This window comes from Cupressus sempervirens, chromosome 1 (assembly GCF_028749045.1).
Source record: "Cupressus sempervirens isolate cs-2001-9-10 chromosome 1, ASM2874904v1, whole genome shotgun sequence".
Lineage (NCBI taxonomy): Eukaryota > Viridiplantae > Streptophyta > Pinopsida > Cupressales > Cupressaceae > Cupressus > Cupressus sempervirens.
Window position 1 is genome coordinate 44,160,697 of NC_143118.1, and position 17,400 is coordinate 44,178,096.

A 17,400-nucleotide genomic window follows, 5' to 3' on the forward strand; every position below is an offset into this window, starting at 1 on the left:
GTTCCATTCTTTTGTATATAATGACCTCTCATTCTCTGTTAATAACAAGCAAGTATTTACCAATTACTTTGTAATAGAGCCTGCTTTTTCTGGCATGCAAAGTACTCATCATCACTATAAGTATCACTCTCACTTTTAACTTTTCCTTTGTACCAAGCCATGAATTACGAATTCACACGTTCAATCTTTTAAACAGAGTCGCCAACGTCCATTGAAGGTCGCCTACCTACACTTTTACTCAGCAACCTGATAAAATTTGGCCATCTTTGGTGATTAACCAAATTCCATATGTTAGATTTCAATTGTGTTCTAAAAATCAACAAAAATATCTAAGGAAAAATCTCACTTCATGCTTTCAAGAGACCATTGGGTATTAGTGTAGTATATGTTTATAGTTGTGGAATTGCTAGCAATTAGGCAGCACAAATGTTGATCTTCAATATCTTCCTTGTAGCCCATAGTTGAGTTTAGCTATTTGGAAAAGCTAAAATATTCTTTGAGAGATATATTAACAATACACAGAAGAACCGCAAGGAAAATAATATGCATAAAAAAAACCTAATCTAATTAAATGAAATATCAGTGGCAGGCAGACTAGAAGTCCGGGAAATGTTTTTCAACTCTCAAAAACAGGATTTGGCTTATTTTTCTCAATCCTGAGTTTTAAGAACAACATAATTATACAATTTTTTATAACAGCTCACTTAGGGTAATGACAAGCAGACAAAACCAATTGGACAGATTTATGTTATATGAAAGTGTTTTCACAAGAATTATCAAATATATAATTAAAGAAAACACCTATTAGCAAAGTCAAAGATATTATGATATATTATCTTTGTCATTGCTGGAATAGATTAGGAATTCAGGAAGCCCAAACAGAAACATGAATTTTATCATAAGTGGTTCAGCCTTAATTTGGATGCTTTTATAAAAAAAGTGTCATTTCAAGACAACCTGGAAAAAAAGATAAATTTGTACAAAATCAAAAACAATGGGCCTAGGAAAGTAAACAATGAATTTGTAAAGAAACAAAACAATGGAAAAACAAGATAATTATTTAGGCACAGATGGAAGAATAGTAATGAAACTGTGCAATCTATTGAAAAATAAGAAGGCGTGTAAACTTACAAATAAAAATAGAGACATCAAAACCTTATAGATGCCATTCATTAAGATTATTATTTTTCTCAAGGATATCAAATGCATTAGTTATAAATTATCATAAATGGCATATGTTAAGAACATCAAGAACTCCATGCTTTTGTCAAGTCTCAAATATTTCAATGAAGATGATCCAATTTAGACATGGTTGGTAATTTGGTAAAGATTATATAAGAATGTGAAAAAAATGAAATGCACTTAACAAATATTATGAAATGATAAGGTTAAACAGCTCTAGATTAGGTGTTTTCCCAAAGATTTATTAAGCTTGGCACCGAACTTAAATGGCAATATAAAATATAAAAGTAAATATCTCCTCTCAAGGTTAATAAACTACCTTGAACAATCTAGAAAAAGGTTTAACACTATAAATAAATAAGAAAAGTTATACCTCATTAAACAATGTATAAGGTAAACTAAAAACAAATCCCTGTAGAGCGTATTCATAAGGAAGTCTCATACACCAAATTGGTGTAAGACTTGGCGTGATAATAAACAACTAGCTTTACCTTTACCATTTTTTAAATGTAGAAACATTATCTTTTTGAATAATGTATGAATATTTTTCCAGCAACTTATTAACAAATCATGATCTCTATGATATTGGTACCAAAATTTAATTTAATTTCTAAAACACAGTTAAATTCGTATCCACAAAAAATTTAAGTCTGTGGTGGACACATTTTTTAGTTTCAACTTACAAATAAAGATAAAACGACGATTAATTCATCACTGATGCTTCCTTGATTTTGAAATTCAGTCCAATGAAAAATTAATAAAGATTGAAGTGTTGCAAAGAAAAAAGAGTTCACCTCACTCGCAATTGGTACCCTTCCTTGTACAGTTGTGACTATAGACCAGACAAGCTTGGACATATTCAAAACCAGGGTCTCAGATACACCTGTCAAGTATTTATGTTGAAACCTGAGATAATGAGTCACGATTAGAAAAATGTGCGTGCACGTGCATGTGTGAGTGTGTGCGGGTGCATGCATGTGCGCGTCTATATGTTCTCATAATTATTCAAGGCATATGCTGAATCTACCTCTCTTATTATCTCCTCCGCCTGCAATATACCATCGGTCACCAACTGCAACACCAGCATGCCCAGCCCTAGGAGTAACCAAATCATCTGGTTGTTGAGGATGTGACCACTCCATCTGGTATTCAGCATTGCAAATTAAACCCATTAAATTAGGATAAATAAGCCATCATCAACATGTAATTAGAACATTCGACTAAATCCAATTTACAAATGATACAACTGAAGAACTATAATGTAGACACTAAAGGAGCATTTTGACATTATTCCATTTGTTACCCATCTCTGCTTTCTTTAAATTTGATGGCTGGTTTTTTTTGTTACATAAGTTTATTGGTATAACATTTGTCTTGAAAAGTTTAGATTATATATGATGAAAGACACAAATCATATATATCGTCCAAAACAAGGAAAAGAAAATGAGAAAAAGGTGACCAAAATTGGCATTCATTCAAAATAGATATCCGAGTGTGTTATATCTCAAATTGGTCCTAGTTGATGAGAGCATAATGTCACTCCAGCGCTCAATTTTTGGCTGTAAGTAGAGAAGCCAAGAGTACAAGAGAAGCACGGGGTGACTAAGAAAAAACTTTTCTGACTCCAAATATCATCGCTTTATGTTTTGAAGACAAGCATCAATAGAGAGAACAGCCATTACTTTACCCTCTAACCAATATACTCAGACTTCATAAATTTTGCAGCAATAACCGAACCTAGAGACTGTCATGTACCTTTCCCTACGACAATTTTTTGTTGTGTCATAGCCTGTCTTGCCTTGGACCTGAGAACTAATCGAGTTTTCTCTCAGATCAGTTCAGTTTTTGGCCTAGACAGTTTCAGTTGCTGGGCAGTCAGGGTTGTTTCACTGGGGTTTCCAGAGACTTACTATTTTTAGTATGTCAGCAGGCTCAGCATTCTTGGGATTTTTGGTTTGGACTAGGAGCGTCTTGTCAAGACCTTTCTAGCAAGCTAGCACACATGCATATCCGAGTCCATCTGATCAGAGATTTTAATGCATGAAGATTTAACTGATTTATTATAAAGTGACACTTTATTATCTATGGGCACTTTATTTCCTTAAGTGGGGAAAAAGTGTTATTTTAAAAAAGCAAATAAAGAAATAGAAGGGGAGATGCAAAGAGTCACTTGTTTGTGCTTAAAAAGGAAAGAGGGAGCTCGTTTTCAGCATGCTCGGTTTTGTTATTTGGATTTCATTCTCTCTTGGAGAGTTATTTTAGAAAGCTTCAGCTTTCAGCAGGTGAGAGGACGGAAATCCGCTATTAGTTGGAGACATCATGCAAGTATTTCACATCGTGTTCTAGGCAAGTTCATTATTTTTTGTTATCCAATCTTGTTGTAGTTACTGTATCTACGATCAGAATTCTTGGTCATTTTGCTGAAGAACTTCAATGAAACGTTATTTTTGAAAATGTATTTCTGCTGGAGATTTATTGCAATAATATTTTGAAAATGGAGTTTTGCCGGTGAAATCTGAAAAACATTGCATGAATTTATTTATTTAAAATTTCTGAGATATGGTATGAGATTTGGTGAAAATATCTGATTAGGAATAGTACACAGACCCCTTAAGCAAGCAGGCCAAAGTTGGCAAGCAACAACAGGTGTGTGAGAGTGGATTATCTTAAACTTTCCATTCAGGTCTTAACATGTAAAAAGATTATGGATAAGTGATTCTTATTGAAGAATACATTCTTATCCTATGATTATTGCCTTCATCTTCTAAAGAGGCTAAGAGGCTTAGTTGATAGCCATCCATTAGATCTGATCACCCCATTATCATGACTGCCAAAGCCCAAGAAAGAAAGAAAGAAATCTTTTAAGCATCATCCAGCAATTATCATTTTTCAGCATCAATATTGGGGGATGTATGTTTTACAAGATTAGCATTTATCCTTAAATAGGGATATCTGCTAAATAATATGATAGAAAATCTGCAGTACCTGATCCAGAAAACAAATTTCAATCAAAAACCTAATGATTTACCTTGTTTCAGAATATCCAACTAAAAGAATGGGATCCATACTGCAAATTACATTGAGATGTTTTGACAAAAAAAAATTCACTTGACCTGTGTTGAAAGACATCTAGACAAGAGTTATAGGAAGGAAACTGCAAATCCATTCGAGGTGAATAAAATCTAAGAAACATGATAGGACTTTCCAATGTATATCTTGGAGAATTTAATGGATAAGTGTTTATTTTGCAGGGCTAACAAGACAAAACTTGTTATCTTGTTCCAGAATTTATAATTATATTAATTCTCCCAAGTTGTCTCTCTGTTGAACATTTTTATCTGATAAATTTCAATATATCCTCCTTGGAAGCTGCAATAATCATTGCCATGATATGCCAAACATAAAATATCAGATGATATTCATGATCAACCACATCTATCAACTAGTTCATTCTTAGAAGCTTGTAAATTGGCGACAATTTAAAGTTGAGGATGGGTCATAATTCCATACTGCTTTTATGGCGTTGCATTTTGCCATGGGAATTGCCATAGTTTACACATTCATTCACAGCACTGTTTCTTCTTTAGGCCTGAGAAAGTATGACCTGCTTGATGCAATCATTGCTTTCAACATTGAAATAATTCTGAAGTATTAAATCTATTTCTACTAAAGAACTCAAATATGTACAAATACCTATATATATAATCAACAAAAACCCATACCATTGAGACACTTTAGCTCTTTTTTTCTAAATAGTACATAATGAGATAAAACATCAAGGCCCTACATTATCCTAAACACAGTAATTCTGTTCATTCATGGGGCATGAGGGGGTGTACAAAACAGAAATGAGGAGTAATGTCCTCTTCTCCTTCTATGAGGTCATCAGTGGGATCTTGAAACTGCCAAATTAGGAGAAGCAGATCTTACTTGAGGGCTGAATATGTGAACCTCCCATTCAGTTCCTCAATGTTGGTTTCAGCAGAATTTCCTGCTTCCATGCCTGATTTTGTCATTATATGGCTGACTGTGCTCTTAACCCCAAGAGATAAGCACCTAAAGCTGTCTGATTTCTTCCTTTTGAAAATGTTGAGGTAATGTAAGGGTTCATTAAGGTGTATAGCAATAAGGAGGAAAACATACTTCATGATTAATGGCTTCAATGTTTTGAGTGAACCAAAGGCTGGGATGGATAGAGCCACCATTGCACAAAGATACCTCATTTGATGGTGGAAATTTCATGGGAAGGACACACTAGAGCTTAACAACTTGAAATTCCTCTGCTGTAGAGATGAATTAGTTCACTTATGGTTTTATCCACTCAATGAAGAGGACTGTGGTAACATCTAAATAAGCAGAAAAGATAGTTGGAGTTCATATTAGAATAATAAAAGATAAGGCTTATAATTGTTATAAAGCCAACTTAGTGGCAAGTGGCTTTTTCTATTTTTTTAGTTTTCTTTTTAGCTTTAAGTAAGTTATTTAATGTTTATCCATTTAGATGGTTTCATTATTCAAATCTTTATTTAAGAAGATCAACCTATTTGTAAATGTATCCTATTGACTAATTGCATCTTAAAATATTTTCTACATTTTTTTGCAATACAGTATCAAAATGGGGAGTTGCATGAAGCGAAGTTGAATTGCTTAGACTCCTAGAGTTTCAAGGTTAACTCAAGGGTTAAATGTATTTGAGTTGCATGTACTTGTACGTAAGTTTTGTGAATTTGCAGGTTGCTTACATGTGCTTACATATCATTGCATTTATATTTGAAGAATCGGACTAGGCAATAAATCAACTGTGTAGTCGGAATAAAGTAACTATTATGTTTAGTACTTGTTTAAGCTAGTCAGGCTGGGTAGTTAGGAGGTGAGGGAATGCATCGATTGGTTTTCAACCAACCGACCCTTCTATAAGTACTTGGAATATTGTCAATGTGCGCATGTTGATTTTGGTATTTTTAAAAGAAACCATTTCCTCGCCTACTAGTATTGTAGTATTAATGGTACATTCTATGTTTTACTTTATATGTATCTCAATTGTGTTATTCTGTATGATTAGCATATCTCTGTATCTGTGAACTTGAGTGATATTTCCAATCTACATTTTTGGCGTCATTGCCTAAGTCCAAACCTGGAGGTCGGCAAGATGGAGTAATGGGAAGGGCCTTTGTACCGCTCATCCAAGTAATAAATAGTGACAGGAAGAGGAGGAAATAACCAGGGAAGATCAGTTGACACGTGATCTGGTGACGGCGTGGGAAATTGCAGTTGATGAATACATATGAAGGGACGCCCATGAGAGAATGGTCCCTAAAGGTAAGGTACATGACAAACTTCCAGTGCCACCAGTGATGTATGATCTCCTGGGAGAGATTCCTTGCCTATTAGCAAGCAATTTTTTACGAGTAAAAGAGAAAGACAATAAAATTGATTCATGCCCCTGATTCCAAACATATATCCCAGGTGGGTACAAGGAGAAGAAATTGAGGAAGAAGTTGCCTTGAGGAACTACGTCTCTAGTAGTAGCAGGAGAAACATCGTAACTTGAGGGGATGACAAGGGGATTCCACAAGAATCCAAGAAGGGTGGATCGAGCATATAATCGAAGGTATAGCAAATTTGGCCATCTCAGAGACACCAGCAAGAAAGTTGGGATACAGAAATCTAGAGACACCTGTAGGGAGAGATCTCCGACAGGAGAAAAGTCAAGAAGAAGAGGATACTTTTAGTAGTTCCTCCTCGAGAGAGAACTTCTAGTTGGGAAGAGGTGTTCCATCAAGAGGGAGTGTTCCATTGGGAGGAATAGTTCCATTAGGAGGAAGTGTTCCATTGGGAGGAAGAGTTCCACTGGGAGGAGATATTCCATCGGGAGGCAGAGTTCCACCGAGAGGAAGTGTTCCATCGAGAGGAGGTGTTCCATCGGGAGGAAGTATTCCACCGAGAGGAAGTGTTCCCTCGGGAGGAAGTGTTCCATTGGGAGGAGGTATTCCATCGAGAGGAAGTGTTCCATCGGGAGGTAGAGTTCCATCAAGGTGAAGTTTTCCATCAAGAGGAAGAGTGCCATCGGGAAGAAGTGTTCCACCGGGAGGGAAAAAGACACACATAATGGCAATAGACAAACAAAAATTGCCAAGATTCATAAGGGTTGGCTCAGGGGACCTCACCCGCCACTGTAAAACATGCATTACAATATGGCAAGCCAATGGAGAAAACAACCCAGCTAAGTGGCTAAAAGCTTTCCCTACCACACTAAGGGGCATAGCCATTGACTGGAATACCAATCTGGAGGCAACAAAGAAAAACACATGGAGTAATATCTTCATAGCCTTTGAGGAAGAATTCAGACTCCTGAGGGATGATGATGAAATAGTAATGGAGATTTATAACACAAGAAAAGCGAAGAATGAATTTGTTAAAACCTATAAAAGGCTGAAAGAGCTAATAGGGAAACTTGACACCAAGCTGACAGATGGACTAAAGAAACGATGGTTCATTGAAGGATTAACAACATCCCTCAAGAAAAAGATGAAGATAGTCCCACCATCGACCTTTGGGGATGCATGTACCCATGTCATGGACATAGAAAGCGAGAGTAAAACTTCCAAGGCAAGAAGGCATGGAAGTGCGAGTGAAAGCTCGGAGGAGAGAAAAGAAGAATCCAAAACCATTCAAGCCCTGACAAAAGACTTGAGGCGACTGATGAAGTGGCAAGGAATAAAGAAGAAAAGAAAGAAGGAAGAGAACTTGTTAGAAATGGTAGTCCACCAGTATAATTGAGAGGGGGGGTGAATCAGTTATACAGTAATCTGAAAATTAAACCTCTTAAACAATTCTTAATCATTCAACCAAATCAAATAGCAACCATAAAGAAATGCGCATACACAATTACACCAGATATGTTGACTGGGGAAAACCCCGGTGGGAATGATGCCCACAAAATAATGTACTAATCTGAATATTCCTTGTTAGAGGATGGACCCTATGAGCAGTTTGTTACAACACTTAGTAAAAAGAGTCCCTGTTAGGAGACTTTGAATCTCTGTTAGGAGATTCCAACCCTGTTAGGAGTTGTGGAAGGCAACTGAATCCACCGTCCAAACAGTTTCAGGATCAAACCAACAAACCCACTGTCCAATTGATCTCAGTACTATTCCTTTTAGAATAATAGATGTGTGACAGTCTTTTGCTTCTTCCTTTGTCCAGTATGTCGAACTACTTCACCTTCAGATCATGCAATTAGATCTAGAACTATGTATCCATCAACAGTAACCCTTGAGGTCACTTACACACGTTAGCAAATTGCTCCACTCCTCTACTTCACAATTTACAAGTCCTTTCTGCTTCTCGATCACAATCATGATGATTAAAACTTGGAAAATAACTTTCCTTTATACCACACTCAATATTAATTCCTTGAGTCAGCTCCATAGTTTATTATAAGTTAATTAAATAAAATACACATTTAATTAATGTTGTCAGCCCACAATTATACACAAACTTTCACGCGTGCGACTTTCGCACTTGCACACTTGCTGATGTCATCAGTAGTTAGTGTGCTACCTCTAGTTAACTGCGCAACCCTTAATTCCAAATACAATGCTCTATATTGGCCATACAACAGGAACTATTTTTCCACTGCTCTGTTTTCCTGCGGTTCTCTGTAAATTATCAATCTCTTCTGTACGTTGTCGATTTAGGTTCTGCGCACTTGCCCACATGTCAAATACATGTTGTAGTATATGCTGGTAACTGCGCATAGGCAGATACGCAATGTGATGTTTCTAATACATAAGTCTCAGTTAGCTGCTCTGTCAATCTTATACGATCTTATTGCTATGTTGTCATCAATGACAAACAATGTTTTGCAATGCTCCCCCATAGCATCAGCATCAGCATTCATGCTAACAATCTCCCCCTTTGGCATTGATGGCAACATAGATGAAAAACATCTAGTTCCAAGAATACCAACAATTTTTCTTCATCACTCAAATCTTCATGCAAATCTTTTATTGCACCAATTCTCCCCCATAGTACAAACTCTCTCTATTGTTTTTCATGTCACTCTCTCCCCCATTGACATCAATGTCAAAGGTAGTACAAAAATTGAACATATAACAATCTATCAGCACGACCACAAGCCGGCTTGTTGCTTTACAACTTTTGCATATAGTTCTATAAACAACACGAGTGTCTAAAGACATTGTTATACACCAATTATCATTTACCAAGAGTCCTTGCTGACTCTGTTCATCACAAATACTCCCCCATAGACGAAGCATCAACATTCAATCCAGTCTAACAATGGTGCTATGTACCCTGGACTGATGCACTTCTGCATCTTGTACTCTGAGTTAGATAGGGGCATAACCCCAAGCATACCTCTTTGGTACTCAAAGGTATCCTTTGGTAAGGCCTTTGTGAAAATGTCTGCAATTTGTTCCTTAGTGTTAATGTACTCTAGTCTAATTTCTTTTTCTACAACTTTCTCTTTCAGCACATGATACTTTATTGCTATGTGCTTAGTTTTGGAGTGCACAATAGGATTCTTAGACATATTAACAGTACTTGTGTTATCACAGTAAATAATAACGAGTTCTATGAATGTAATTCGAATATCCTTCATCATTTGCTTCATCCATATGACTTGATTATAGTAGTTTGCTGCTGCAACATATTCTACTTCTGCAGTACTCTATGAGGTACAATCTTGCTTCTTGCTGAGCCAAGAAACTAGTCTTCCTCCAAGGAAAAATGCTCCTCCACTAGTGTTTTTTCTGTCATCCCTATCTCCAGCCCAATCAGCATCTGTATAAGTACAAAGAGTAAATTCATTGCTTCTGTCATACCAAATGTCATAATCTGATGTTCCTTTTAGATATCTGAATATCCTCTTTACTGTTGCATAGTGATATTCTTTAAGACCAGCTTGAAATCTTGGCACCATTCCAACTGCATTAGCTATATCTGGTCTGCTATGAGACAGATACTGCAATCCTCCAATCATAGATCTGTACTTCTTTTGTTCAACAGTAAGGGTCTCATCTTTGCTTGATAACTTATGACCAGTTACCGTAGGAGTTCCAACAGGTTTACAATTTTCTAAACCAAATCTTTTCAGGAAATCTTTTAACTACTTGGTATAAGAGATAAAGATACCTTGTTTGTTCTAAACAATCTGCAATCCTAAGAAGAATTTCATTTCTCCTATCATGCTCATCTCAAACTCATTCTTCATGTCTTCTGAGAATTTGTTACTAGCTTCATCATTTCCACCAAAAATGATGTCATCAACAAATACAATGATTATTAGCAAATCATCTCCTATTTTCTTCAAGTAGAAGTTACTATCTGCTATTCCTTTAGCAAATCCAAGCTTTGCTAAGTATTTGTCTAACCTTGCATACTAGGTTCTTGGTGCTTGCTTTAATCCATACAATGTTTTCTTTAGTCTAGAAACCATATCCTTCTCTTCTGTTAAAGGAAAACCCTTTAGTTGTTCAATGTAAACTTCTTCAAGTTCTCCATTCAAGAATGCTGACTTGGCATCCATCTGATATACCTTAAAATTCTTATTTGTTGCATATGCCAAGAACATTCTAACTACTTCCATTATTGCTACAGGTGCATATGTTTCTTTGTAATCAATTCCTTCTTGCTGAGAGTAACCTTTGCATACAAGTCTTGCTTTGTTCCTTATTACTTCTCGCTGTTCATTCATTTTATTTCTGAATACCCATTTTGCACCAATCACATTTTTGTCCTTAGGTCTAGGAACCAATTCCCATGTGTCATTTTTAATTATCTGCTGGAGTTCTTCCTTCATTGCCCTTATCCAATGATCATCTTTGATTGCTTCATCTGTGCTTCTTGGTTCTACTTGAGATATCAGACATAGTTCTTCATTACTTATGCTCCTTGTCATTACTCCTTTTTCCTTGCTCCCTATTATCTGATCAGCAAGATGATTTCTTATCAAGTTCCTATTTGGGGTAGGAGTTGCTGCTTCAACTCTTATTTCTGGTACTGCGCTCTGTTCTTCTCTCACATCTTCAACTTGCACACTATTTTGCAAGTCATTGTTAGTCTTGAGAAATAACTCATTACTTTTGTTAGTCATTTCAGAGTAATCGTCTCCATCAGAGTTATAATCCCTTATCCTTGGTGTCAAACTTTTCATCAATTTTAACATTTGCACACTCTACTATAGTTTTTGTTCTGTAGTTGTAACATTTGTAGGCTTTACTTTTTAATGAATAGCCAAGAAACATACCTTCATCACTCCTTGGATCAAACTTACCAATATCATCATCTCTTTTGATGTAACATTTGCTTCCAAATAGCTTGAAGTACTTGACTGATGGTGAGTGACCAAACCATAATTCATAGGGTGTTTTGTCCATACCTTTCCTAATCTGCACTCTGTTCAGTGTGTATACTGTTGTATTGACTGCTTCTCTCCAAAAGGTCTTCGGTGCATCATTCCCAAATAACATAGCTCTTGCTGCTTCAGCAATTGATTTGTTTCTTCTTTCAACAATCCCATTCTGCTCAGGTGTATGGGGTGAGGATAGTTTTCTTCTAATGCTATGCTCTTCACAATAGATATTGAATTCTCTAGAGGTGAATTCTCCTCCTCTATTTGATCTTAAACTCTTGATTTTAACTCCAAATTCAGTCTCAACTTTGTTCTTAAATATCATGAATTTCTCAAATCCCTTTGATTTTTCTTTAAGAAAAGCTACCCACATCATTCTAGTGAAATCATCAACAAAAATCATAAAGTACCTTTCTCCATAAAATCCTCTTGTTCTTGCAAGACCACTCAGATTTGTATGAACCAATTCCAGCTTTTGTGTAGTACAAAACTGCTTGCTAGGAAATGAGACTCTCTTTTGCTTAGCCAAGATACATTCCTTACAAATAGTGTCAGTGGGCTTAGTGATCTTGGCTAAATCTCTTACATCAAGTGTATTACTGGCCTTCACAATGTTGTCAAAGTTACTGTGACAAAATCTTCTATGCCATAACCAACTGTTGTCAATCTTTGCTACTAAACATGTTATTTTAGTGGAGTTTAACTGAAATACATTACCTCTGGTTTTTGTGCCAATACCAAGTAGTTTTCCTTCCTTGTTCTTGATAATGCATGTGTCATTACCAAACTATAGTTGATAGCCCTTGTCCATAAGTTGTCCAACACTTAACAAGTTATGCTTCACTCCATCAACAAAGTAAACATCATCAATATATGTTTTACCATCAAGAGTGATAGATCCAATTCCCGTAATGTGACAGGTTGCATTGTTCCCTACTCTAACAATTCCTCCATCATGGTTTTTGAATTTGACAAACTTGCTCATGTCACCAATCATGTGATGTGAACCACTATCAATGATCCAATCTTTCTTTTCAACTTGTGAGATCAGCGCACTTTCTTCTCTGATTTCTCTATCAAGATCATCCTCCTTTATAGCTACGAACCCTAATTCGTCTTCACTCATGTTCCTCTTCTTCTTCTTCTCATTAGCATATAAGCAATTTCTAGATCTTCTTGACTTGAACCTTCCCTTAAACTTTCTTTCTCTTTTAGGACACTTAGATGCATAATGACCATATTGATTACATGTCCAACATTTGAAGATATTCTTACCATCTTTTTCTCTTTCCTCAAGAAGAGCTACTCCCTCTTGGATCTTTTCCTCAATGGACTTGTTGCTGCTGGCAATGTCTCCCTGTGCTTTTGTGTTCCTTGCTAAGCCGGGTTTGATGTTTAATGCACTGAATGTTGTCTCAAACTTTGCTAATTGTCCGGATTGTTTCAGATCAAATTATTCAGCTTCCAATCTCCCAAGCAATGTTTCTTTGGTGAAGTTAGTGATGCTAGGTAGCATTACTCAAATCATCTGTGTACCTCTCTTGAAGGGTGGTGTTAGACTTTTCAAGATCTTCCATATTACTTCATCATCAGATTTCTCTCCATCAAGAGATTTGATTCCTACAACAATCTCAAATATTCTGCCAACATAACTTCTTACAAATTCATCTTCCATTATTTTAGCATCTTGGAATGCACAATACAGATTTTGCAATCTAACCCTCTTTGCATGTGTATCACCTTCATTATTAGCCTCTAAAGTTTTCCAAATTTCATGAGATGTTTTAAGTTGTTTTACCTAATTGTACTCACTTTCAGGTAACGCTGACAATATTGCTTCTCTTGCCCTTATGTTGCACATAAACACTTCTCTTCGTTCCTCGGTGCAGGTTTCAAGATTGTCTTCAACAATGTTCTTAGATGTCTCGGTTACAAGCCAATATCCTAGACCCATGCATAAGAGATGAGTCTTCATTTTGTCTTTCCAACTGTCATAGTTTGTGCCATCAAATCTAGGACTTTCCTTCCTGAACAAATTCGCCATGGATCTCCCAAAGTTGTTAAACTTCCCTTCAAGGACTTGAGGCTCTAATACCAATTGTTAGAAATAGTACTCCACCAGTATAACTGAGAGGGGGGGGTGAATCAGTTATACAGTAATCTGAAAATTAAACCTCTTAACCAATTCTTAATCATTCAACCAAATCAAATAGCAACCATAAAGAAATGCGCATACACAATTACACCAAATATCTTGACTAGGGAAACCCTTAATCAGAGGGAAAACCATAGTGGGAATGATGCCCACAAAATAATGTACTAATTTGAATATTCCTTGTTAGAGGATGGACCCTATGAGGAGTCTATTACAACACTTAGTACAAAGAGTCCCCATTAGGAGACTTTGAATCTCTGTTAGGAGATTCCAACCCTGTTAGGAGTTGTGGAAGGCAGCTGAACCCACTATCCACACAGCTTCAGGATTAGACCAACGAACCCACTGTCCAATTGATCTCGGTACTATTATTTGCAGAATAATAGATGTGTGACAATCTTTTGCTTCTTCCTCTGTCCAGTACGTCGAACTACTTCACCTTCAGATCATGCAATTAGATCTGGAACTATGTATCCATCAACAGTAACCCTTGAGGTCACTTACACGCATTAGCAGATTGCTCTACTCCTCTACTTCGCAATTCGCAAGTCCTTTCTACTTCTCGATCACAATCATGATGATTAAAACTTGGAATAAAACTTTCCTTTATACCACACTCAATATTAATTCCTTAAGTCGGCTCCATACTTTATTATAAGTTAATTAAATGAAATACACACTTAATTAATGCTATCGGCCCACAATTATACACAAACTTTCACACGTCAACTTTTGTACTTGCGCACTTGTTGACGTCATCAGTAGTCAATGTGCTACCTCTAATTAACTGTGTAACCCTTAATTCCAAATACAATGCTCTATATTGGTCATACAACAAAAATTGTTTTTCCACTGCTCTGTTTTCCTATGATTCTCTATAAATTATCAATATCTTTCACACGCTGTTGATTCAGGTTCTACGTACTTGCCCACATGTCAAATACATGTTGTAGTATATGCTGGTAATTGCGCATAGGCAAATACGCAATGTGATGTCTGTAATACATAAGTCTCAGTCAGCTACTCTGTCAGTCTTATACGATCTTATTGCTATGTTGTAATCAATGACAAACAATGTTCTGCAATGCTCCCCCATAGCATCAGCATCAGCATTCATGCTAACAGAACTTTGGTGTACTGAGTGTGAAAAAGAAGGCCATACAAAAGTAGCATGCCCGAAGAAAGCATTTTGTGAGATTTGTTAGGTAATGGGGCACTCAGTTAAAAATTGCCCTTACAATTTAAAAACAAGGAGCGCTCAAGTATTCTTGACCCAAGGGGGGCAATCTACACCCCCCTCCACTCCACCGAAGAACACAAATACAAAAGCCTCACCAGGAGGATACAGAAATAACATGAGAGGAAGTAATAATAATAATAGCAACAACAACAGCAATAATAACACACCACGACGTCCACTCCAGTATGATTCCAAGGGGAGGTTGATGATCCAATGTAGGAGATGCAATGAATGGGGACATTTTACACACGATTGTCAAAGCGATAGCGGACAAAATGGAGGAATGCTTTGTAAATGGTGTGGGCCAGGCAATCATGAGGATGTGAATTGCCCGAGACAAAAGGGGGTAAATATGTTAGATATTGAAGATCTAGAAGGTGAGATTCTTGCAAGCTAGAAAATTAACCTATCCAGATGCTATCACAAAGACAGAAAGATTTCAGGAAGCAAAGAAGATCATTCACGATAGCATGGGAGAGGAAGGAAAGACAAGGCCAGAAAAACCTACTTCTAATAGGGGTGTACGAAATATTGTGAGGCAAGTACTAGAAACCACTATCCCAATAAGAATCTTTGATTTTTTAGAAACACTACCCCAATTACAAGTAGCGCTAACTCAGGGGGCAAATTTGAAAGGGACCACTTCAAAGAAAGAGAAGGAAGGAGAAGTATGGAAAGAAGATAATACCCTATTCACGATAGGAATGGGGAGAACACTAGCAGTAGTAGAGATGGAGATATTGAGGTGCAAGCTTTCAAATAATATTGTTGATGGAGGTTCTAGCGTAAATGTTTTATCAGAAGCAGCATGGAAGAAAATAGGGAAACCTACACTTTGGCCATCGACATTTCAACTAGTAGAAGCCGACCAACATGGAATCAAGAGTATAGGAACCTTGATGGGACAAAAAGTCATAGTTGGTACGCAATAATTTTTTTTGGATTTTGTGGTTATCAATTTAGAGAATAAAGGGTGCGATGCTTTATTAGGCAGGGAATGGTTGGTCACAGCAAAAGCTACCCATAACTGGAAACGGAACACGCTATCTATTAAAACAGAAGGAAGAAAGTACATCATAGATCTCAGGAACCAATCAATAAGTCAAGACTTGGCATTAGACTCCGAAGGAGAAAACTATGAAGGGATGGAACCAGCTGAGGAAGGGGTGCTCAGACTAGGGGAATGCTCAGAGGATGACACAAGTTCCCTTAATGGATTATTCCACTGGCAAATAGGAGACTATGAAGTTTTCCATGCAGAATGTAATATGTTGCAAATACAACTATGTTTCCCCGAGTTTCTGATACAGGGACGGCGGGACGGATTTCTGGGATGGCAAAATTTTTTGGCGATTTTGGGGGGGGGACGGCAAACGGGGACAGCTATATGTATATAGGGAAATTTTAAAATATACATTGAAATTTGCAAATATACACGTCATTCATATGAAACTAAGCACAAAGCATGTCATTTAAACACTATAGAACCATAACATACAACATTTGAATGCTATCTAGGAAATAATATCAGATTTTAGTACTCAAATGTCAAAATACATATCAATATCAATGAACAATATCATAATGATAAACATGATAAATCTGAAAATCTAAATCTAAATATGCCTAAAGCTATACGCCCAAAGGCTAGAGGACTGCCATAAAGTAATAAGTATCTATGTATCATAATCATGTTGACGTTCAACATAAAAAAACATAACATAGAAAAATGAAGCAGACTATTGCTCCTATTTTGCCTCTATCGGATTTGGAGGGGTGGGGCCCACCTCAACGACCTAGTAAGGAGCCTTCAAATTATTTTTTAATATTCACTTTTTAATTTTTTTGCATTCAAAAAAAAAATTTAAAAATTGGGGACAACTGTTGTACCCGGTACGGTTGGGGGACGTCTAGGCATCCCTTTTCAATACCAGGGACGGCCAACTATCCCCCCTTTTTATCCCAGTCGTCCCCAAGTTTCAGGGACATCCTCTGGTAATTTGCCCTTTTTGGGACGGCTGGGGGATGTCCCATACCCGTCCCCCTGTCCCTAGGACGTCCCCGTTTCTGAAACTCTTGGTTTTAGGTCGAGTATGCCCATACCCGTCCCCCTATCCCTGGGATGTCCCCGTTTCTGAAACTCCTAGTTTTAGGTCGAGTACGCGTCCCCAGGGAACATAAAAATACAAGAATCTTAGTCGGAAGGAAGGTACCCGGAGGAGTACACGGAGTATAAAGAGAATGGGGCAATAAAGTTATCTACTCTAGATAATAAACCGATAAAAGACCTCATCAGTGGGTCTAAATTAAAAACATACGAAGAAAAGAAAGAACGGGTCCCTAGTTATTTCATAAGTACAGAAGGAGAAAGTAATAGCGAAGAAATAAATCTCCACCTTGTCTTATAAAGCCATATCAACACATATTGGAATCACAGCCTTACGG

At 36.9% G+C, this 17,400-nt stretch overlaps 1 protein-coding gene across 1 annotated transcript in view; it reads right to left on the minus strand.

Annotated features, from left to right (window-relative positions):
- LOC149576087 (acyl-CoA-binding domain-containing protein 4-like) overlaps positions 1-17,400 on the minus strand; it is a 110,438-nt gene that overhangs the window by 65,967 nt on the left and 27,071 nt on the right. Inside the window, exons 12-13 of the mRNA XM_089816279.1 lie at positions 2,210-2,324; positions 1,977-2,065 (exon numbers count right to left, since the gene is read on the minus strand). Coding sequence (XP_089672405.1) covers positions 1,977-2,065; positions 2,210-2,324 — 204 coding nt within the window. The remainder of the gene's footprint in view (positions 1-1,976; positions 2,066-2,209; positions 2,325-17,400) is intronic.